This window comes from Ochotona princeps, chromosome 13 (assembly GCF_030435755.1).
Source record: "Ochotona princeps isolate mOchPri1 chromosome 13, mOchPri1.hap1, whole genome shotgun sequence".
In the NCBI taxonomy this organism is placed as follows: domain Eukaryota; kingdom Metazoa; phylum Chordata; class Mammalia; order Lagomorpha; family Ochotonidae; genus Ochotona; species Ochotona princeps.
This window is the reverse complement of record NC_080844.1, coordinates 3,561,463-3,584,712: the sequence shown is the minus strand read 5'-3', so window position 1 is coordinate 3,584,712 and position 23,250 is coordinate 3,561,463. Positions and strand designations below refer to the sequence as shown.

The 23,250-nt window shown below is 45.5% G+C and overlaps 1 protein-coding gene across 1 annotated transcript; it reads right to left on the bottom strand.

The window, feature by feature from the left end:
- Window positions 1-429: 429 nt before the first annotated feature.
- On the bottom strand, window positions 430-21,496 carry LOC101521531 (zinc finger protein 248). The gene is made up of 5 exons (XM_058671591.1): window positions 21,145-21,496; window positions 20,375-20,414; window positions 4,421-4,547; window positions 3,392-3,487; window positions 430-2,125 (listed from the first exon to the last, which is right to left on the bottom strand). The coding sequence occupies exons 2-5, from the start codon at window positions 20,387-20,389 to the stop codon at window positions 627-629; spliced, it is 1,737 nt and encodes a 578-aa protein (XP_058527574.1). The 5' UTR covers window positions 20,390-20,414; window positions 21,145-21,496; the 3' UTR covers window positions 430-626.
- Window positions 21,497-23,250: the final 1,754 nt, after the last annotated feature.

Below are 23,250 nucleotides of genomic sequence, written 5' to 3'. Positions count from 1 at the left end.
ATGTTAGTGTTAGATAATGCTAGCACATCACTCACTATATGTTTAATTATGTGAGTACAAATATATTTACATATAATATACATATATACATACTCATATACACACATATCAAGCTAGAAAGATACTGGTGTTATCTAACATGGAAAATATTAATAAATACCATAATCGGCACTCAACTAGGGTTCATATTTTCTCCTCACAATCATCTTGGGTTCCAGTATACAAATCGAACACACTGTACACTTCTGCTGACACATTCACATAAAGTCTTTCCACATGTGTACTTAATGCTATTATCATTCAATTTTTTTAAACTTCAGATTCCACTGAGAATATGGATATGAAGAAATATTGCCCATTGTGTTTATAATACAGTTTTGGTATCATCTGGAATGTAACACCAAATAACATAAATTCCAGATAAAAGTGTTTTTGCTTTTTTAAACTACATAGCTTAAATGAACAGATTTCTCCTCAGTACACATGAACTAATGCCAAGCGTTAATTCTGGAACACTCTTGTATATTCAAACAAGGTGTCATTTTCTAGTAACTTAAGACAATCTTTGGTTTTCTCTCATTTTTAAAAACTACACTTGTGACAAACTGTATGGAGGTCTCACACATTCAGGATGCTGAAAGAGCTTTCACTCTGGTGTGAATTCTTTGATGTTTTGTGAGCACTGATCGCTGGCTGAAGGTCTTCCCACATGCAGTACACTCATAGGGCTTCTCCCCTGTGTGAGTCCTCTGGTGTTTTGTGAGAGCTGATTTTTCACAGAAGGTCTTCCCACACTCATTACATTTATATGGCTTCTCCCCCGTGTGAGTTCTTTGATGTACAATGAGATTTGACTTCACACAGAAGGATTTCCCACATTCACTACATATAAAGGGTTTCTCCCCGGTGTGAGTTCTTTGATGGACGGTTAGGGCAGACCTGTGGCAGAAGGACTTCCCGCATGCATTACATTCATAGGGTTTCTCCCCTGTGTGTGTTCTTTGATGCTCAGTGAGATTTGACTTCACACAGAATGTTTTTCCACATTGCTTACATTCATAGGGTTTTTCTCCTGTGTGTGTTCGCTGATGGTTGGTCAGGTGTGGTTTCTGGCAGAAGGCTTTCCCGCATTCAGTACATTCATAGGGCTTCTCCCCGGTGTGTGTTCTCTGATGTTGGGTGAGGTTTGACTTCTCCCAGAAGGTCTTCCCACATTCACTACATTCAAAGGTTTTTTCTCCTGAGTGACCTCTTCGAAGGTGGCTAATATGTGACTTTTTCCTGAAATTATTCCCATTTTCTTTGTAGTCATAGGGCTTTTGCTTCGTATGTACTATCTGATGTTTAAAGAGGGGTGATTTTTCCCAAGTTTTGTCACTCAGTTTGTATTCTTGAGAAATCTTTCTTGAGTAGGTTCCCTGGTGGATAATAAAAGTTGAATCATCACAGAAGATTTCACCATACTCATTATAGTCATAGGGACTGTGCCCTGTGGGAGCTCTCTGATGTCCAAATCTTAAATCCACATAGGACTTCCCACACACACTGCATTCGTCTGGCTCCATTTCCAAGTGGGTTCTCTGAGATCCACTGAGTTTTAAATCACCTATGAAGGTTCTTCCACATTCACTGTATTTACAGGCTGTCTGTCCCAACTGAGACCTCTGACTTGCTACAAAGTCTGACTCCTCATGGAAGCCTTGTCCATTTTCACCATACTGAAAAGGTGGGTCCAGGACTGGCTGAACGAGAGCATGGCGGTGACTTAGGCCATTTCTTTTTTGTAAATATTTACAAGATTTCCCTCCAGCAGCAATTTTCTCATGCTTAATATCAAGGAGTAACTTCTCACATACATTCAATTCATTAGGCTTCTTTCGGGAATAGTTCTTTTTACCACCAAGTAAGCCTGAAATATTTTTCAAGCTCACTTCACATGAGTCACAAATTTTACAGGGAAAATTTCTTGAAGAAACAAGGTCTGTGCCCAGACTGGAAGTTTTCCTCACTCTTGCACCACTTTCCACACTTATGGTTCTGTTGGTGGTGAATACGAGCTGCCAAAAGTGTTCATTTTGATTTTCTTGGTTGCTTTCTACTGGGTCATCAATTTTCCATTTCCTTTCTAGAAACAAGAAAAATAACCACATCTTATGTCTCTTAATACATTTCTGACAGAAATGCACTTTCACACAAACTATTTCGTTTTAGTTTTCTGGTACAAGCCTAATCCAAGAATGTATTTCCTTTACCCTTTTGTTCTGAGAAGAACACAGACTTGCTGCAGTGAAAACCGGGAGAGAAAAAAAGGCAAAGATATTTTTGCGTGTGAAATATATAATCTTCAAAACTATACAGAAAAGACAAAATAAGATTCAAAGCACAGGAAATGGAAATAATTGATTCAGAAATAGGGTACCTCGCAGAGTATAGGGATAGCCTCGCACAGACAATGAGCACTGAATAAAGCAACGATGACGACTGGGAAACAAGGATTTCTTGTTTAAGGATGAATTACAGTGGATGGAGACAGAACAGTGTGCACATAAGTCACTAGGGTGAGAGTCTCACCAGGGGACACAGCTTTCTTCAATTCTACATATAAACATCAATTTCGGGAAATAAAAATGTTTTTAAGTTCAAAAAAAATAGCCTGAAAGCCCAGGATTTGTTTTGTCTTCAATAACTTTATCGATAAGGAATAATTATTTTTAAAGACTCTAGAAAAAAACCAAACAGGCGAAGTAAACTTAGGACATGATTAACAGAAAAAAGGAATTTTCTGAGAGTTGTTTAAGAACAGCACGGTTCTCTCCAGGACTGGCAGAGGCAGAACATGACTCACACACTCGGCTTCTCACAGTCTGACTGTGGGGGGGACATGGCTTACACACTCAGTGTTTCACAGCCTGACTACTATGGTAGAACTGCACACCTCTGTTGACACCTAGGCTTTGAAATCTGCTTTTGCAGCCAGGTTGTCCTTTAATATTTCAACTCATGGTGGGTTTCTACTTTCTTTGAGGCTCTCGGCTCTTACTTCTCTATATGGTAGAGACCTTTAGTGATCTTTTACCCTAAACACTCTTGCTATACTTCAATTTTAGAAAAACAAACCAACAAAAGTATCTACAATGAAGCTAACTAGGTTTAAATGAGAGAGAAAACAACTCTAAAATGTCACACACACACAAAAAGAAAAGCATTTGTGAGTAAGACTAACATATGGAGATGTGTCTGAGGTAATGGGCTGCGAGAAAATGTGTCATTTCCAAAATTATGGAGTTAAACATAGAAACTTCTAAAACTGTTCTGGAGGTGAACAAACTAAACCAGTGCGTTACGATTTCATTCCCTCTGGCTTTCTTGTGCTGTGAACTGACTAACTCACCTGGGTGGCTGTGACCTGGGAAGCCCTTCTCCAATATCCAGGGCTCTTCTCCTTGCTCGATCTTGAAGATCACTTCTGGCTTATTAATGCAATATCCTGTTAAGAGAAAATAACACAGAACTGGGGCTAAATAGCTTGGGTTCAGGTGCTGAATAAATGAAGGGAAAGAAAGGTATAATTTCAAGAGCTGTTCCAAAAACCAGTCACCATGGGGTCAATACATTTTTTTGAAGACTTATTTATTTGCTTGCTTGGAAAGTCAGATGTACAGAGAGGATGATCTTCCACCTGATGATTCACTCCCCAGTCACAACGGCCAGTGCTGAGCTAATCTGAAGCCAGGAATCCAGAACCTCTTCCGAGTCGCCCACATAGGTACAGGGTCCCAAGGCTTTGGGCCATCCTCGACTGCTTTCCCAGGCTACAAGCAGGGAGCTGGATGGGAAGCGGGGCTACCAGAATTAGAACCACCGCCCATATGGGGTCCCAGCACATTCAAGGAGATGACTTAAGCCGCTAGGCTACAGCTCCGGGCCCAACAACACATTTTTTTAAAAATGCATTTTAATGGCAGAGTTACAGAAAGTGAAAGGGAGGAAGACATCCAGGAACAGTGGCAGAGAGGGGTCTTCCATCCATTGGTTCACACCCCAAATGGCCCAAATGGACCGGGCTGGGCCAGGCCAGGCCAGAGTCAGGAGCTTCCTCTGCATTTCCCACACAGGTGCAGGGGCCCAATGCCTTGGTCCATCCTCTGCTGCCTTTTTAAGCACATTAGCAGGAAGCTGGATTGGGAGTGGAGCAGTCAGGACTTGAACCACAGCCAATATACGATGCCAGCAGTCCAGGTTGTAGCTTAGCCCTCCATACCACAGCACTGGCCCGAGAATACACTCTTTATGGTAAGGAAGAAGGATCTGAATGGCGTAAATCTCAAGCTTTATCAACAGAAAATAAGAGGACACACATATGTTCCAGTAACTAAGAAACACATGCTTTAGGTAACCACGGGGAAAGATACACCGTTACCTATGGAGACAAGGTTGTTGTAATTTTCCAGGATCACATCTCTGTAGAGCAGCCTCTGAGCAGGGTTCAGCAGGTACCATTCTTCCTGGGTGAAGTCCACGCACACATCCTTGAACGACACTTGTTCCTGTAAGAGTATATTCCTTTGCCAAATGAAGTGCTCAGAACTTCATGATGTAGGAAAGATTTAAGAGAACTAATCTCTTTAGAGTTATCAAATAACATCATTTAGGATATTTCCTTTTTTGCTATACTATGTAGAATAACATAAACTATCTTGTACAAACTAAGTTTCTATTAAGGGCCTGGAATTGTCCTTGTTGCTGCAAATAGTATTGACAGAAGCAACCATACTTCCTGTTAAAACACCAAGATCTGTTAAGGAGATACTAACGGTTAATAAAGCAGACACTGGGGGGAGTAGCAATGAAAGCATATTGGTGTTATGGAAGGAAAGTTCCTTCATGTTATCTTTTAAATTACCAAGCTAATTTTCATGAAAAAATAAAACTTTGTTGTTAAAAAAAGGGATTAAAATTAATAAGGTGCACATTTTGAGCAAGCTTAGCCCAAGACTGACTGATAAAACTGACTGCCCTGCAGCCCAGCTGACGGCTGAAGAAAAGCATCTTTCTCTAAATAGCTCATCTGGGAGTCCCTGCGAAGCCTTTTGTTTTTAAACAGGATATTTAGCATCCAGTAAAAAATCATTCATGACATGTGAAAAGACAGGGATGAGGACAAAACTAATAAAAGCAGCCCACTGGTGACTCAAATATAGGAATTGACAGGAACTTTGAAATGAATTATGATTAGTATACTCAATGAATAGAAGAAAATATGAACAAAATGCATGAGAATATGGGAGAAATTTGATAGGTTTGTTGCATGCATGTTGTGCTTATTAGACAGGCCTGATACTATAAGACATCGTTTGAATCACCCTTGAATAGCATCGGGAATCCTGGGTTTCAGGAGGGCTTTCCCTGTATCATTCCCTGACACCAGTTGTTCCTGAGCCCCAGTGAGTCCTATAAACAGCACAAATAAATACCTGTATTCCTTTTGGGAGGCTAGAATTTTGATGCAAGTGAGATAGACTGTAGCTACATCAATAGTCCTATACTATAGGAAATGTTTAATGGTTGAAATGAAAAGTCCTTAACTTAAAGTTGTTTTAAGAAATAAAGAGCTTTGGTAAATTAACTGTGTGGTGAGGCATTTTGTGGCTTTGGGCTTTTTAAAACCCTGTTTTTTTTTTCTCAGTTAATTTTTAAGATACAGTTATTTAGTTACACAGAGAGAGGAAGAGACAGAGGGAGAGAGAGACAGAGTAGGCTGATTTACTACTAAAATGGTCAGGTCAAAGCCAGCAACTCCATCCTGCTCTCCCACCTGTGTGCAGAAATCCAAACACCTACTGTCCTGTGCTGCTTTCCTAGGCACACTAGCAGGGAACTGGATCAGTAGTGGAGCAGCTAGGATTTTAACTGGTCCTCATATGGGATGTCAGTGTGGCAGGAGTAACTTAATCCAGCTGTGCCATGACACCGAGGCTGTAAATGAATTCAGGAGAGAACGGTCTTCCGCCCAGTGCTTCATTCTCCAAATGACAGATCTAGCGGATCCAGGCAGAAACCAGGAGGCAGGAACTCCACCAAGATCTCCAGGCACAAGCACTCGGGCTACCACATGCTGCCTTCCCAGGTGCACTGGCGGACAGATGGACTGGGAGGAGAGTAGCCAGAACACAAAGCAGCGCTCTGATGTGAGATGCCAGCGTCACACTGTGTTCCAACACTGGCTACTCAAAACATTTTTCTCAAGCAGAAATTAGCAGAACAGATGAAGAAAAAAAATCACCTTCACATAGTTCAGTGACTCTCAAATAAGAATAAAGTTATTAGTTAACAAAAAATAAATTTTAAGTAGCTAGACAAGAGACTGCCGGTATGGGTGCAGTGGCACACCAGATAAAGCCACTCTTTGGGACATCTAGCTCTCATATAGGTGCTGGAGAGCCTGACCGAAGTCCTGCCTCCATTTCTATCCAGCTTCCTGCAGACGCAACTTGAGAGGCAGTAGGTGATGGCTCAAGTACTTGTGCCCATGCCACCCACGTGGGACAGCCACACAGAGTTCCTGGCTTCTGGTGCTGACTGGTCCATTCCAGGATAGGGCGGGTGTCTGATCACTCAACAGGAGTCACTGTGCCTTCCAGATAATGCGTCAGTCTTTAAAAAAGGACTGCTACCTGGGGGCTTGCACCACGGTGCAGGGAGCTAGGACTGCCTGGGACACCCACATCCCGTCATGGCATTGGTTTGAGTTGCAGATGCTCCACTTCCAATCGAGCTCCCTGGTGATAGCCTGGGAAAACAGTGGAAGATGGCGCAAGACCTTGGATCCCTGCACTCAGGTGGGAGACCCAGGAGCAGCTCCAGACTGGCTCAGCTCCAGCTGTTGTGACCATTTGTGGAATGAAGCAGCAGATGGAAGATATCTCTGTCTTTCCATTCTTTGTAACTCTGCCATTTCAATAACAATAAGTGAATCTTAAAAAAAAAAATCTGCTACCCACTAAGTACAAATGGGACAAAAATAAATCACTGCCCAGTGTGGTGGCTCAGTGGCTAAATCCTTGCTTGCACATGCTGGGATCTCAGACAGAGGCCAGTTTGGGTCCTGGTTGCTGCACTTCCCATCTGACTCCCTGCTTATGGCCTGGGGAAGCAACAGAGGACAGCCTAAAGCTTTGGGATCCTGCACCCATGTGGTAGACCCAGAAGAAGCTCCTGGCTCCTGGCTTCAGATTAGCTCAGCTCTAGCCATGGTGGCCATTTGAGGCGTGAATCATTGGATGGAAGATCTTTCTGTCTCTTCTCTTCTGTAAATCTACTCTTTTATTACTGTAAATAAATCTTTTAAATATTTTAAAATTATAGGGAAAAAACTGAAAAATAGACACACTGTTTAGCAAAAATAGAAGTATAAAACTATTCAGGAAGCTTTAGACAGTGTTTACTGTAATAAACACAAAAGATATTTTTCAGGTAGAAAAATGACCCAAGCTAGAAAAATTAAAAGGATGGACTGAATAATCTAGAAAGACTATGTAGGATTACAGCTCATGATAACACCAAGACCACAAAGCTAAGCAGGATAAAGTGGAGCAAACACATTTTAAGGTTTAAGTGCCAGATAGTGGAAAGAATCTCTATACTTTATTGTAGTAAGGGAAAATTGCTTCTAGGATAACCACAAAAGAATATCACAACAGACCCAACGGAATATTCATGCAGTGCTTTTGGTAAACAGGACAGTCATTTGGAATTCTTAGTTGTAACTGTCAAAGCTGAACACCCACCTATGTGTGAGCAAAAATTCTTGTGTACATTCCTAGTAGTACATAAATCATAAAGCTGCAAACATTCCAAACTGAAAGTATCCATACACTGAATAACAACAGCCTTGATAATCATTCCACAGAATATCGTTCAAAGATGAGAATGACTGATTTACAATTATATAAAATAATACAGATGGAGCTCACATTAATCTAACAAGCCTAACACCAACAGGAGCCAGATGAAAAAGTATATGCTTATAGAACCATTTATGCTGCTAGAGCTCAACACCAGCCAACACTGTCCTCAAAAAAGTGAATCGGGCCCGGCGGCGTGGTCTAGTGGCTAAAGTCCTCGCCTTGAAAGCCCCGGGATCCCATATGGGCGCCGGTTCTAATCCCGGCAGCTCCACTTCCCATCCAGCTCCCTGCTTGTGGCCTGGGAAAGCAGGAGAGGACGGCCCAATGCTTTGGGACCCTGCACCTGCGTGGGAGACCTGGAAGAGGTTCCTGGTCCCGGCATCAGTTTGGCGCGTACCGGCCCATTGCGGCTCACTTGGGGAGTGAAACATCGGATGGAAGATCTTCCTCTCTGTCTGTCCTCCTCTCTGTATATGCGGCTTTTCAGTAATAATAAAATCTTTAAAAAAAAAAAAAACGAATGGAAGGGCACACTTGAGGTGTCTGGATTCCTGACAGCACACAGCTCTTCTGGGTACTAATCACGTACGTGTATTCAGCTTGCAAGCAGTTGTTGTCCATACACTTCTGATTTATGTATGCTTCTGTATGTGAACTTGATAAAGAGAGGAGAAAACTAAGATGTTTTTCCTACCCCACATTATGGATGTCAACCCAAATCCCAGGTTATGACCCGTCCTCCTACAATTGGCTGTAAGTGGGAAGGAAGGATCCCAAGATTCCCTCTTTGGGTCCAATCAATTTGCCAGAGTGGCTTGTACAATCCAGGTAGACACTTAGCAATGTCTACCAATGATCATAGATACTTTAGAGGGAGACATATAAACATCTTTTTCCGGCTTAAGAAGAGATACACTGGGTAAAGCAAGTGGGAAGGAGCCCAGAGCTTGTGCCCTCTCCTGGGCATCACCTGTCACAGTGGTGACACTAAAAACGCCGAGTCATACTCTTGGAGGTCCGGGAAAAGCTGGCAACCGGACCCTTCACTGCCAAAAGCCGCTGCGTTTAAAACCTTCTCTCTGCTTCTCCTGTCCCCATTTGTCTAAGCTTTCCTACCCGCTTCTTCCTCCACCCTTCCTCCCGTTTTTCTTCCTGTTTCTGTATTCTCCCCATACGGGCCACCAGAAATGTCGCTGCCCTGCAGCGACACTAAAATAACAAGGAATTTCTAGGGCCTGGTAAAAACAGGAACTGCCACCGCCACCGGCACACACACACACCAAACACATACACACACAAATGAACGAAGAAAGGGAAGGCAAACGAAAAGGTGCGAGACGAACCAAAAGGGGAGAGACGAACCAAAAAGATCTATTGCTAAAAGCAGGCTGCTTATATACAGTTCTCCACCAATCACTTCTCCCCGTGGTCCACGGGGCACTATCTGATAGGCCAGCAATCACAGCGAGGGAGCATTAACCTATCCTTGTGACTTCCTGCTTGCCTACTGGTGGGACAAATCCCGCCTCCTGGCACTCGGCCAGCCGCCATCTTGAAGCCCCTCATCCGTGTGGGGTTGGCCGCTCCCCACAATCACCCTTGGGTACTGGAAGCTCTCTGAACAGTATTCTTTATGGTCTTCATGGAGGCATCATTACATGGGCATGAATGATTTAAATCCACAGAGCCTCCATCTATATCCATCTAAGCCTCCACAGAGGCTTAGAGGTGCAGCCCAAACCCCAACCCTCCACACATGCCAATCTCCATCCTGAAGCTATGTGCAGACCTCAGGCCAACTCATCACTCTGGAGATTCCCATATTTGGCCCTTCATGAGGAAGGGGTTAGGGGAAAGCAGTGACAACATTTTGTTTCACAATAGCACAATACTACAGTGATCAGAAAGCTGCTTTTTAGCACAACAGCCAGACTGGACCACAAATATTTTCTACCAAAAAGAGAATTCTATATCTGGGATGGGAAATGTACATCATGAGCTTGCAACATCAACCTATATCAGACAACTAGCTTTCACATCTTGAATTTACAAGTCAGTTTAACAGGTATCAATCTGACCTAAATGGGAAACTTTAAATATCAGTAAAGAAAATTACTATAACAGATTGATTTGTATAAAATAATATAATGGCCTTGAGTGCATCATGATACCAACAAAACACTGTCCAATGTTAGGGAACGTAAAGGGACCAATTCATTTGAAAAATACGTTAAGTTAAAGAACAAACATGTATACTTTTTCTCCCCTTTTAGTAACTCCAACTGGGATAACAAAATAAAAACAGGCTCCCCTTGATCCTCAGAGGATCCATTCCATCCCAGCCCCCTGGATGCTGGCAACCCGGACAGCAACAAATCCTGCATACACTGTTTTCTCCCGTACATACCTATGATAAAGCATTATTTACAAATTAGGCACAGTAAGAGGTTAATAAAAATGTTCTAATAACATAGTAGAACAATAACAACATACTATAATAGACTGTAATAAAAGTTATGTGCACGTTATATCCTGCAGACGCCACAGGGTGGGTCCCACAATCAGTGTGGATTTAACCATGCTGCTCACTACAGCATCCAGTTTAAAATGCATTAATTTTATCTGTAATTTTCCATTACCATTTTTAGACACTGCCTCATTGAGGGTAACAAACTGAAGAAACAAACTGGGAAATGTGTCAACTACTGTAGTGGACAGCACTTCTTAGTACAAGTACTGCAGCAAATAAGAGGAGTGAGAAAGCCACCATTTCTCAACCCTCAATGAATTAGTGAATCTAGACAATAACCATCAATGCTTTTCAAACATTACAGAAGAGCAGTCAGATCTTAGGTGGCTCCTGACTACAAAGCAAGACCTGTGATCAATGCTTAAAACAAAACCCGAGACACAGTCCTGATTAAGCCTCCAGGTCCAAATATCCACAGGAAACACAGGGAGCACAGAAACAGACTAAACAGCACAGCAACACTACAAATGAAACCTTCAGTAATCAAACTGCAAGTAGAGAAGATGTGAAGAAACTTTTTTAAAGAGGATGTATTTATTTATTTGAAAGGCTGGGCCAGGTTGAAGTGGCATCTGGTCTCTCACAGGAGTGCAAGGGCCCAAGCACTTGGGCCAGCTTCTGCTGCTTTCCTAGGATTAGCAGGGAAGTGGATAAGAAGTGGAGCAAGCAGAGCAATAAACTGGCACCCGTATGGGATGCTGCACAGGCAGTGGCTTAACCATTTAGACCACAACACCAGCCCCTTGAAAGATATTTCAATCATATTTGAATACAGACTCAAGTAAATGTTTTAAAAAAGAAAATACTACCTAACAGGCTGAACCATCAGTAAGAGGAAGCGCTGGCTCTCGTGGTGTTGTGCTTCTGGTCAGCTCCCTGCTGATGTGCCAGGAAGAGCAGCATGCTGTCACTCAGGTGCTTATCCTCTGCCACCGTGTGGGAAAGCAGGTGGCTTCAGCCTGACCCAGCCCTCGCCGCAGAGGCCATTTGAGGAGGGAACCAGCTCATGGAAGATCTCTGTCTCTCATTCTTGGTCACTTAGTCTTCCAAATCAATCAATCTTTTAAAAAAAAGGTATAAATTTTCAATCTAACTACTAATTTTTAAATGCCACAACTGGAGAATTTTAATCAATGAATAAGGAGCTATGATCATGTTTGACATCCGATGACTATTTGAAAGGCATAATTTGAGAGAGAGAAACACATGAAGAACAGAGCTTCTATCTTCTGGCTCCTTCCCCAGATGGCTGCAAGGGCAGATCTGCCTAGAAGCCCAGGACTCCATGCACATCTTCTATGTGGATGCAGGAGTCTGAACAATTAGGCCATCTTCCACTGCTTTCCCAGCTGCATCAGTAGGGAGTCAGATGGGGAGTAGAGTAGCTGGGACTAGAAGTAGCACCCATATGAGTAAGACATTCTGTCAAATAAGGTGAGATATTAAAAAAAGATTACACATATATGGAGAGATACACTCTGAAGATGTAGTTCATCATCACAACCTCCCCCAATTTAGTTATTATTTAGTTATTTCTTATTTTAAAAAACTCTCATTTTAGCAAAGCTAAAGTATAACAGATTAAATGATAAGAATTAACACTACTTTTCTTAGGATAATAATGGTTAAGTAAATAAATGTCTTTATTTGTGGAATTTCATCCTGGGGCAGTAACATAATGTGTATAATAGGTTTTCAAATACACTTCTGAAAAAAACCCATACACATATGCAGGGAAGAGTTCAAACAAGATGTAAATGTTGGACCCAGCGTGGTGGCCTAGCAGCTAAAGTCCTCGCCTTGAACGCGCCGGGATCCCATATGGGCGCCGGTTCTAATCCAGGCTGCTCTGCTTCCCATCCAGCTCCCTGCTTGTGGCCTGGGAAAGCAGTCAAGGACGGCCCAAAGCCTTGGCACCCTGCACCTGTGTGGGAGACCTGGAGGAAGTTCCTGGCTCCTGGCTTCGGATTGGCACAGCATTGGCCATTGCGCTCACTTGGGGAGTGGATTACTGGACGGAAGATCTTCCTTTCTGTATATCTGACTTTGCAATAAAAATAAATAAATCTTAAAAAAAGATGTGTTTACAGTTGCTGAGTCTAGATAAGAATGACCAAGCTGTGTATTTTCTGATGTTTCAGTTTTCATATTAAAAGTTGAGAAGACCTTGTTTATCACTCAAAGTCACCTCAGCAGGAATGGTACAACTATGAGTTAAGACTAAAAATGTGTGTGTGATGATCAGTATATATTTTTTACTTTTGTGTAAGTTTGCAATTTTCCAAAATAGAAAGCTTTTAAAGAAGTAAAATTTTAGGTCCAGCGTGGTAGCCTAGTGGCTAAAGTCCTTGCCTTGTGTGCACCAGGATCCCATGTGAGCATGGGTTCATATCCTGGCCACTCTGCTTCCCATCCAGCTCCATGCTCGTGGCCTGGGAAAACAGTAGAGACGGCCCAAAGCCTTGGGACCCTGCACCCGCGTGGGAGACCCAGAAGAGGCTCCTGGTTCCTGGCTTCAGATGGGCTCAGCTCTGGCCATTGCGGCCACTTGGGGAGTGAATCAGCAGACGGAAGATCTTTCTGTTTCCTTCTCTCTCCGTAATTGACTTTCTGATAAAAAGAAAGAAATCTTGAAAAAAAAAAAAAAAGTAAAATTACTGAGAAACATTTTTCTTTCTCCTAATTCCAAAAATATCTAAAAAATATTTAGTGAAAAAGGTAGTGGGAAATCTTTGGGACATAGAATTAGGCAGAAGTTCTTACAGTTGGTAATAAAAGTTGGGGTTGGCACAATAGCACAGCAAGCTTATTCTCTGCCTGCAGCACCAGCATCCCATATTGGTGCTGGTTCTAGTCCCAGCTGCTCCACTTCTGATCTGGCTCCCTATGACCTGGGAAAGCAGCGACAGATGGCTGAAGTCCTTGGGCTCCTGCACCTATGTGGGAGACACAGAAAAAGCTCCTACATACCAGCTGCGGACTGGCCCAGCTTCGACCATTGCAACCATTTGGAGAGTGAATCAGCAGATGGAAGATCTCTCTTCCTTTCTAACCCTTTCAAGTAAAAGTAAGCAAATCTTTACCAAAAAACATTCATAACAAGGAATAGTAGGTAACTTAAATATGATCAAAATGACAGGGTTCTGCGATGTGAATCTCCCTAAAAATATGAAGATAGGGAGAAGATACAATCCCCAAGTCAAACCAAGAAAGATTGCTATCTAAAATATACAAAGAATGCTTGGAACTCAACAGAGTTTTAAATTCCAATTAGAAAACACTCCAAGAACAGTCACATAGGAAATGAGGAGTTTTTTATCCCAAGAGAGGACAACTTGCTGGAGGTGGCTGAGGTGAAGCAGACACAGCAGGTTTCTATGTTCCTAACAGCAGGGCTTGCTCTGCAGAGGGAAACGCTCTCCCTGCCACCGGCAAGGACCATGGTGATCCTCACTGAAGACAAAAAGCTCTCTAACACGCTCAAGATGGCAGCAGAGGAATGTACTCCAACATGCTTTACTAACAGCCTTAGCTCCCACTTACCTGCCTTTCCAGAACTTGCTGTCTCTTTAGACTCACAGACCTCTTCCTCTGTCTGTGTCACGTTTCTCCCTTTGTTGAAGACGCTGGAATCCAGAGCCATTTCTTTCAACTGTACTTCCTGGCTGTCTCATATATGAAATACATGTACAAATAAACCTAACTTGTTTTTATCTTGTTATAGATAGGCATCCATGCAAAATAAGAACCCATAGGGTTGAAGAAAACATTTTCCTTCCTTTACAGCTCAAAAACACAGATAACTTCAGTGAAGTGAATACAGGAAGAGACAGGTATGACAAGATTGTTATGTAAATCAAAGCTTCAGTGGGCATTACGACATTCCCAGCAGAATGGAGCTGACCAGGCATGCCAGAACTAAGAGAGCATTACAGTAAGATGCTCCAGAGATCACTGCGGTCCCACAGACATAGGAATGTGTGAAGAACAGACATTTGAATTCCTGGGACTCAAGAAGAAACTGAACATCCCAAAAGGAGAGAAAATACATCCAAAGAGATAATGACTGGAAGACTGGTGCAGTGCTGTCACAATCTGATCTTCCGCCTGTGGTGCCAGCATCCCGTATGGGCACCAGCTGGTGTCATGCCTGCTCCATTTCCAATTCAGCTCTCTGCTATGGCCTGGGAAAGCAGCAAAGGATGAACCAAGTCTTTGGGACCCTGCACCCACTTGGGACACCCAAAGATGTTCCCAGCCTCTAGCTGTGGCCATTGTGGGAGTTTGGGGAGTAAACCAGCACTTGTAAGAGCTATCTATCCTTCTCTCTGTAAATCAACTTCAAATTAAAAAAAAAATTTTTTTTTTAAAAGAGATAATGACAGAAAATCTCTCAAATTCAGAGAACTGTCTAGGTACTGGAAGGTCAAAGGTTATCAGTCAGATAGGAGATAGTTAAGCCATACAAGTTTAAAGATAGGATTTCTCAAAATTGTAACAGAAAAGAAGCAAAAATCATGTCGGGAGTCCCAATCTGCCTGACTGTAGAGGTGTCAACAGAATCCTTAGTGGCCAGGAGAGGGTGGGATGAGGATTTTACAGTAATGAAGGAAATCTGTGTGCCGCGAATGCTGACCCAGCAAAGCCATCCTTCAGGTCGGAGGCAGAGATTCAGGATTTCAGGCCGACAGGGACCAGGAGAATTCATCACCTCCAGAACTGCCTTACAAGCCAAGGGAGTTCCTCAAACTGAAAAGACACTATCAAGAAAGAAAACTCAGAATGCTGTAATATTGTAAACACATCCATATCTTTACCATGAAACTTAAATACCACAATTACTACATTAAAATTTGAAGAGACCAGTGAAACAAGATGATGTCAAATGTAACATTAAAAATTCAAAATGTAGCCAGCATTATACCACAGCTGCTGCAACGGAAGACATCCCATGTGGAAGCCAGTTCCAATCCAGCTCCCTGAGAATGCACTTGGGAAGGCAGCAAGAGAGGACCCAAGCGCTTGGGCCCCTGCCCATTGCAAACACCCAGAAGAAGCTTCTAGCTTCAGCCTGGCCCAGCCCTGGTCACTGCAGCTCTTTGGGCAGAGGAGCGACGCATGAAGAAATACCACAAGAGAACACTTCTGAACAAAAACTGTTGAGCATTATCACCAACAAGAAATAGCACAGTAAGTAAATACAAAAGCAGACCAGTCATCTCAGTCCTTAACACTAGTGCAATCCTACAGTGAGAAGAAAATCCACAACAGCAGCACTCAGAGTGACAGGTGGTAAATGGATTGAGTACTGTACTAGAATGGTTATGTTTTTGTAGACCAAGATAAATTTCAGATGGACTGAAGATTTTAAGATAAAGCAATTAAGTGCTAGGATACATAAGCAGAGCGGATTCCTTGTAATCATCAAGTGATAAGGGCTTTCTAGCTGTGCCTCTAATACTATAGGTCCCAAAGCATAAAAGATCTGTAATTTAGACAAAATAGCCAAACATTTCTGCATGGGGGATAAAGTTCATGGATAATTATTAAGAGACAAATGATATCCCAGAAAAGTGATTGTCAACTCATTAGCAAGCTAACTATATATGGCACTGATAGTGGGGAAGACAGAAAAATTAAAAAGAAAAATTAAAAAGATATTAAGGTATAGGTCACAGAAAACTGAACAATTATAAGACCGCCTTAGTTACATGAAAGGATATTCCTCCTGACCCCCAGTGAAAAAAGTGCAGCTGTAAAGTATATGAAATACCACCTTTTGTCCATTAGTTCCTCAAAATCCCAAAGTTGAACCATATGTTCACTCAATAGGAGGAGCCGTGAAGAGACAAACATTATCCACAGGAATACAAAATGATACTGCCATGCATTCCAGCCAACTGTGACCAAATTCCAGGAACTCATGCCATCAATGAACCTGCACAGTGCATGAGATAGTATCTACATGAAGGATGATCTTTAAAAAATGGTTTGTCACAGCAAACAGTTGGAAGTAGTTTACGATATTTGCACATTTACACTTGAATTGTCTTGAGGTTGTGACGAAGTTCTGCTTTAGAGTTTCTGAACCCGGCTGTGGGCAGTCGCTTAGGTTACCTTGTTCATAGGCAGCTGTTCAAGACTGCTGAGAAAAGCAGCCAATAGCTGGTGGGCACTTTGGGCCTGGTTAATGCCAAATTTGTGTTAACTACACCAGTGTGCCAGCATAATTAACCTATTCCATATATTTTTTAAAGGTGGGGGGGAGGGCAGCACAATGGCTCTACTGTCGAATCCTCTGCCTTGCAAGTGCTGGGATCTCATGTGGGTGCCAGTTCATGTCCTGGCTGCCCCACTTCCCACCCAGCTCCCGTATGTGGCCTGGAAGGAGCAGAGGATGGCCCAAAACCTTGGACGCCGCAACCACATGGGAGACCTGAGAGAAGCTCCTGATCGGCTTAGCTCTGGCCATTGTAGCTATCTGGGAAGTGACCCAATGGGTGGAAGATCTTTCTGTCTCTCCTCCTCTGTGTAAATCTGCCTTTCCAACAAAAATAAATCTTAAAGATAGGTGGGTAAAGTAGGAATGCGGGCTGGGATATGCCATCCCAGGCCTCAGGCAGGAAGACTGTAAGTTGCCCAGGGAAGTGGATGTGGAGATATATTGGACTGAGAGCAGCTGAGGAAATGTTTGACAGAAAAGGAATGACTTCTGGGGACTTCCACTGACCAGGCCACTGCACTCATAGGTAGGCAAGGGAGCTGAGATGGAGTGGCTTAGAGGGGGCAAACCAGAGGGAAGTCTCTCACTTATGTGGGAGACCTAGGCTGGGCTAAATAGCATCGCCTGTCTCCTGCTTGCACACACGAAAGTAGTAGCTGGAAGGCATGCCCGGCTGGACTAGGCCTCAATACCTGCTCACAAATGTTAGAGCAGGGAGTGGGCCACATCAGACTGGGCTGCAGCAACCATCAGAACATGAGAGAAACCAGCTCTGGTGGGGGCAGATTCTGTAGGGAACTTGTGGGCTCATCTCTGTGGAACTGCAGCACCTACCAGTTTGCAGAGAGCTGGGAGTGATTATGGGCTGAGTCAGACTGGACTGCAAAACTCAGAGAGTTGGGGTTGGGCTGAGCTGAGCCAACTTACAGCACACAATAGCATGACTTAGGGCCAGGATGGGGCACACGCCATGCCAGGCTGGATGGCCACACCTGCCAGTTTACATGAGAGCTGGGGCTGGGCCAGGACTGGTGAGTTTATTGCTCTGCCTGTGAGAGCTGGCACTGGGGACAGGCAGGGCTGAACTAGGCTATAGCAAATGCTATGGATCGCTGAGACTGGGGGCAGGCCATCTCACATTAGGCCGCAACACCCACTGGCATGGGCAAGACCTGGGACTGGAGGCGGGCCTGGTGGGAGAACTTTAGGGACTCCTTTGTGAACTGTTACTTCAAAAGCCAGAATGGATATGGGGCAGCCTGGCTAGGTCATGGCACTGGCTAGTAAGTGCTGGGAGTGGGTGCAAATCATATCAGGCCGGACTGCAGTGCCCCTCATAAGGTATAAGATCAGAGGCTAGGAGCAGACCTGGTAGGGGGCACTTTGCTTCTGTTGGTGAGCACGAGAGCCAGGGCTGGGGCACACCAGGGTGGTCAAAGAAGCAGCACCTGTCATCATACGTGTGGCCTGGGTCTGGGGCAGGTCTGCTGAACTTAGCTGCAGCACCTCTGGGTGTGTACAAGGGCAAGATGGGATGCAGGACAGACCCTGTTAGGCTGCAGCACATGCTGGCACATATAAAAACAGGGGGCTGGGGGCGGGCCTAGTGGAAGTTATTGGGAGTCACACTGACTAGGCTGCAGCACTTACTGGTGTTCATGAAGACCAGGCCTATGGTGGGTTGGGCTGGGATAGGCCACAGCACCCATCAGTTTGCTTGAGAGATGGGGCTGAGGGCAGAACTGACCAGGCAGCTGCATCCACCAGTATGTGTGCTGGCCAGTGTACGTGACAACCAAACCTGATCCTGCACTAGAAGGCACACACAAGTGTAACATCTGAAGTCAGCTCAGACAAGGTTTCTTGTGGGACTGCGCAGCTATATAGCTGGACTCAAACCCTGACCACAGGGAAAATCACAGTGCATGTGGGCTGACTTTGGAGTGCATGTGTTGGAACTGGGCTTCCTCAGTTGCTTACGCCTGTGCAGTGGACAGCATGCCCACGTGCACATGGGTGACATGACCACTCTTCCCCCCCATCAAGGTCTCTAAAATGTCATCAAAATACTGGCCCCTGTCACCGAGTCCTGATGTAGTTTGACAGCTAGGAATTGCCTCATTCCCTTCCCCTCTGCAGACATAGGAAAAATTCAAACGTGTCCCACCCACCTTTCTCCATACCCTTAAGGAGATCAACATGTGTGTGGTGTGCATCCCTCTTAACTATGTATACAATATTAAAATTAAAAAAAAAAAGGGAAATCTCTGGCATAGCTAACTAAAAAAAAAAAAATCTGCATGGGCTTGCCACTCAAAGGGTGGGTCCCCTGAGCAGCAACAGTGGCTGCCCCTGGGAGCTCATGAGACTCAGGAACAGACCTGAGGCCCTCAATTCTGGGTGAGACTCTGTGTGTTAACAAAGAGGCAAAGACACATTCAAGAAGCCCTAAAGATAATGGATTCCCTCTCAAATAATAAGAGGAGGTGCGTAAGAGTATGCTTATGCATTTGAAGAACCCACTTGGAGAAACACTGGAAGAAAAACTAGGAAGACTAGGAAAACGAATGGCCAAATGCAGTGAAGACCCTACACTCTAGTTGACCTGAGACTTTCCCAACAGACATCAGTTGTCCCAGCATAACGAATTTTGAAACTTTCACACTGAGTGAAAAACCTTGGTTTATAGTAGGAATGGGGAACTCCACACCATGAGCTGTAGAAAGCCCACAAAATCACTTGGTCTGGACTTGCCAAGGCAAGCCACAGGTGGGACTAGAAATTCAATAAACATACAGCAGGTTAATCTTTATGTTGATAATGCAAATGATGTTAAATATATCCAGATGGCCCTGCCAGGGAAAGCACTGTCCACCTCTGGCTTGAAGGATAAGTAAATACCACCCTGTCAGAAGTAGGTGGCAGGGAAGGAGAGGAAGGGAGTGTGAAGTGCTATGTACATCTTCTACATCATTCAGTCTTTCAACCATATCGCTAATATATCAAAAATTCAAAAACGTTAGTGCGGTGTCCCAGCAAAGGCGTCACTCACAGCCAAGCACGATCAAGCACACCAGGTGCTACAGCAAGGTCAGGCAGGCTGAGAACACACACCTGCTGGCCTTGGCTATGGCGGCCTTGCTCAGAACACATCTGGGTGAGTGGCAGTGAGGGGGCAAGGCTGCACTCAGGAAGCTGGAATGTAAAGGGAAACACAGAAACATAAAGCCAGAACTGCCTGTGTCCCGACCAGCTGTGGGGAACCTCCCAGGCTTATTCCTGCATCCATCAGGCCTGCGGTCTAGGCTAAGCAAGTCCGAGGTTGACTTGCACTGTGCTGTCTCCACGAAGACACCCTCACCGCAACATGCCACGGGTCTCGAGGAAGCTCAGACTGTGCCTGGATTTCAAAGAATTTCTGCATCAAAACAAACCTACGTCTTTATTCCATTTCCCCCAGGAATCTTCCCAAGCAACCTTACGTGGCATTTATTTCAGGGTTTTATTAAGCAGATCAGAGATGATCTCATGATAACTCAGGGAGCTGTAAAATTCAAATGCATGCACTTCACTGTCTACTGCTCTGGAACTCCATTTTCTCTGATGTCCCTATTTCTATTCTTCCTATTTAAAATAGGGACCCTTGACAAACCTCATGCTGATCCATTTTTAAACAAAGCTTGATGGGGGAGGATACAGGAACCAAACACTCACCTGGGATTTGTTCATTTTCTCCTCGTGGTGGAGGTGAGAGCTAAGGGAGAAGGAAGGAAAGTGTGTCAGGAGCCTTGGCCTGCCTCGCGGGCCCTGGGTTCACCTGCCCACACAGAGGAGACCTGCGTGGCCACCTGCAGCTGGCACACAGACTGAGCACACAGACGGGAGACCTCTCACAAGTGAAGGCAAACAAGCAGCTCACCCTCAGGTCATCTGTTGACCTTCCAACACTCCTACTCCCCTGAGGTCAGGTAATCCAAGAAACCTCAGGGAAAACGAATAGGGGTGTTCAGGGCAAGAGCGGAGGGTGGGGAAGTCAAGTTCGGTTCAGCCGTACACTAAACTAAAAGTATAACTGTCCCCAATTGCTTAGTTTCTCCAAAGGCCTTTTACGTGAACTTTGAACTGGATAGCAGTGGCCAGCCTAAGGACGTCTAATTCTGGCTCTGGCACTAACCAGCCGGCCATCTCCTCAGATTCACTTACTTCTTCCACCTTTAAAATAAGGTCAATACGCAAAGTCCAGAGAAGCACCCCGCGGCCCAGGGTGCCTGCCCAGCCTGTCCCTGGGGCTGGGACCTAGAGCAGCATGCTCGCCCGCTGGGCCATGGGTACCTGTGCAGCTGGGGCTGGGACCGGGAGCAGCTCGCCTGGACACTGGACCCGGGGGTGTCCAGCCCAGCCGTCCCCAGGGCTGGGACCCGGAGCAGCACGCTCGCCCGCTGGGCCGGCGGGCCCGCCAGCTCCCGCGCGGCCCAGGCGCTCACCTTGCTGGCGTTAAGCGTGCTCCAGGCCTCCCATCGGCTCGCAGCCCTCGCCGGCTTCAGGACGGTGTGTCATGACCGCACACGTTGCCAGCGACGTGTGCCCTGGGGTGCGGCGTGTCCGGCCAGGCTGTCCACGCAGCTCCACAGAGGCCCGAGGCTCCGCTCCGGGATGGGCAACAGGGACCCCCACCTCACAGCCACGACGGACAAGCACGGCGGTGGCGGCGAGTCTCGATCCCCGTCAGGTCCGGGCGCCGGGCGCGCAGCCCCGCCTCGCAGACCCGGTCCCAGCGCGCCATTCACGCCGCACCAAGCGCGGCGTCTCACCCCGGCAACCCCACGCGCACGTCACAACGCCAGGCGCGCGCACGCCAAGCACACGTCACGGGCGTCACGCGCAGTCGTCCGTCGCCCCGCCCCTGTCCGCTGGGCCGCGCACGCGCACTCCCACACCAGCGGCCGCCGGACGGCGCCTCCTGCACTGGAGTCGTGGGGGCTCCGCGAGCTGTGGCGTCCGTGCCCCGACACCCACCCCAGGCCCGCTCCTCGGGCTTCCCCGCCCCTGCGACCCCGCGGACGCCGGGCTCTCCCGCCTGGGTTTCCGCCGCAGGCCCTTGAGGGGGCTCACCGCTGCCAGGACCCGAGTCCCGGGATCGTCTCCACGAGGGACGGAGGCCGGGGAAGGCCGAGCTGGCAGCGGGAGGAGCGGTGCACATGCGCAGAGGGGGCGGTGCGGTGCCAGCCTGGGGGTGTCAGTGCGGGGCATGGCTGTGGGCTAGCTTCAGCCACCATCCCTCACCGAGTGTCCCTCCTTCCCTCCACACCAAAGGCTGTGGAAGGAGCAGAATGAAAAGAATGGGGACCACGCACGGATTTGAAGTCCTGAAAACAATTCGAGTTTAAAAATACCAGCATCTCTGAAGAAGGGAAAAGGCGGGCTAGTCATGTGAAGCTGAGCAGGAATACAAGAACACACAACGTTGGTTCTGTTGAAACTAAAAGTAAATATTAGAACTCTTTGAGTCTGCCTTACAAATAAATATTAAAACGCGCAGCTTTTTTACTGCAAGTTTGAATGAAGTGCTCCGCTCTTCATACCAACCACATGTTTCCAAGAGAACATTCTGATACGTACACGTTTTCCTGATTGTGCTCAGATGAACATTTTGTTGCCAAGTTTTCATTTTAAGAAATCGGGGATTCTTGAGCCAACACCTTATTTAGATACTTTTTGTGATTTTAAATTTGAAGTGTATTGATCAGCCAGATTCCACTACTTCTAGCATTTTATGTAACTGCTACAGTTAGGACAAGCTAGAAGGCTACACAGGGGTCAAGTGAGACTCAGCAGTTCACACTGACAGTTTCCCCCTGTCCTGGGATCCAACCCAGAGTACTGCAAGTACCTTCAGTCAGCTAGTTCTTGGCTTCTCGTGCTGGCATGTTTCCCAAGGTTCAGATAGGTGAGGAACAGTGGTCACACGCTTCGATGACTGTCCCTGAGTGAATTGGAGCGGAGTTCTGACTTCCCTGAGATGGGACAAGAATGACTAACAAGGTTAGCATACTGGGGATAAGCCCTTCCCATAGTGTGCTATTAGGAGAGGCTCCTAGCAAAGTGACTCTAAAAAAGATTTATCTATTTTTATTGGAAAGTCAGATGTACAGAGAGGAAAAGGGACAGAAAGATCTTCCATCCATTGGTTCACTCCCTATGCGGCTGCAATGGCCAGAGCTCAGACCGTCCAAAACAAGGAGTCAGGAACCTCTTCTGAGTCTCACACATGGGTGCAGGGTCCCAAGGCTTTGGGATATCCTGGACTGTTTTTGCAGACCAAAAGCAGGGAGCTGGATGGGAAGCAGGGCCACAGGGATTAGAGCCGGCACCCATATGAGATCCTGGCAATTGCAAGGCAAGGACTTTAGCTGCTAGGCAACTGTGCCAGGTCCCAGCATGAGTTATTTAAAAAAAAAATAGTTTTCTTTATTTTTTTATTGGAAAGACAGAAGTACAAAGAGGAGGACAGTCAGTGAAGAAGATATTTCGTCCGATGATTGACTCCCCAAGTGACTGAAACAGTCAGAGCTGAGCTGATCTGAAACCAG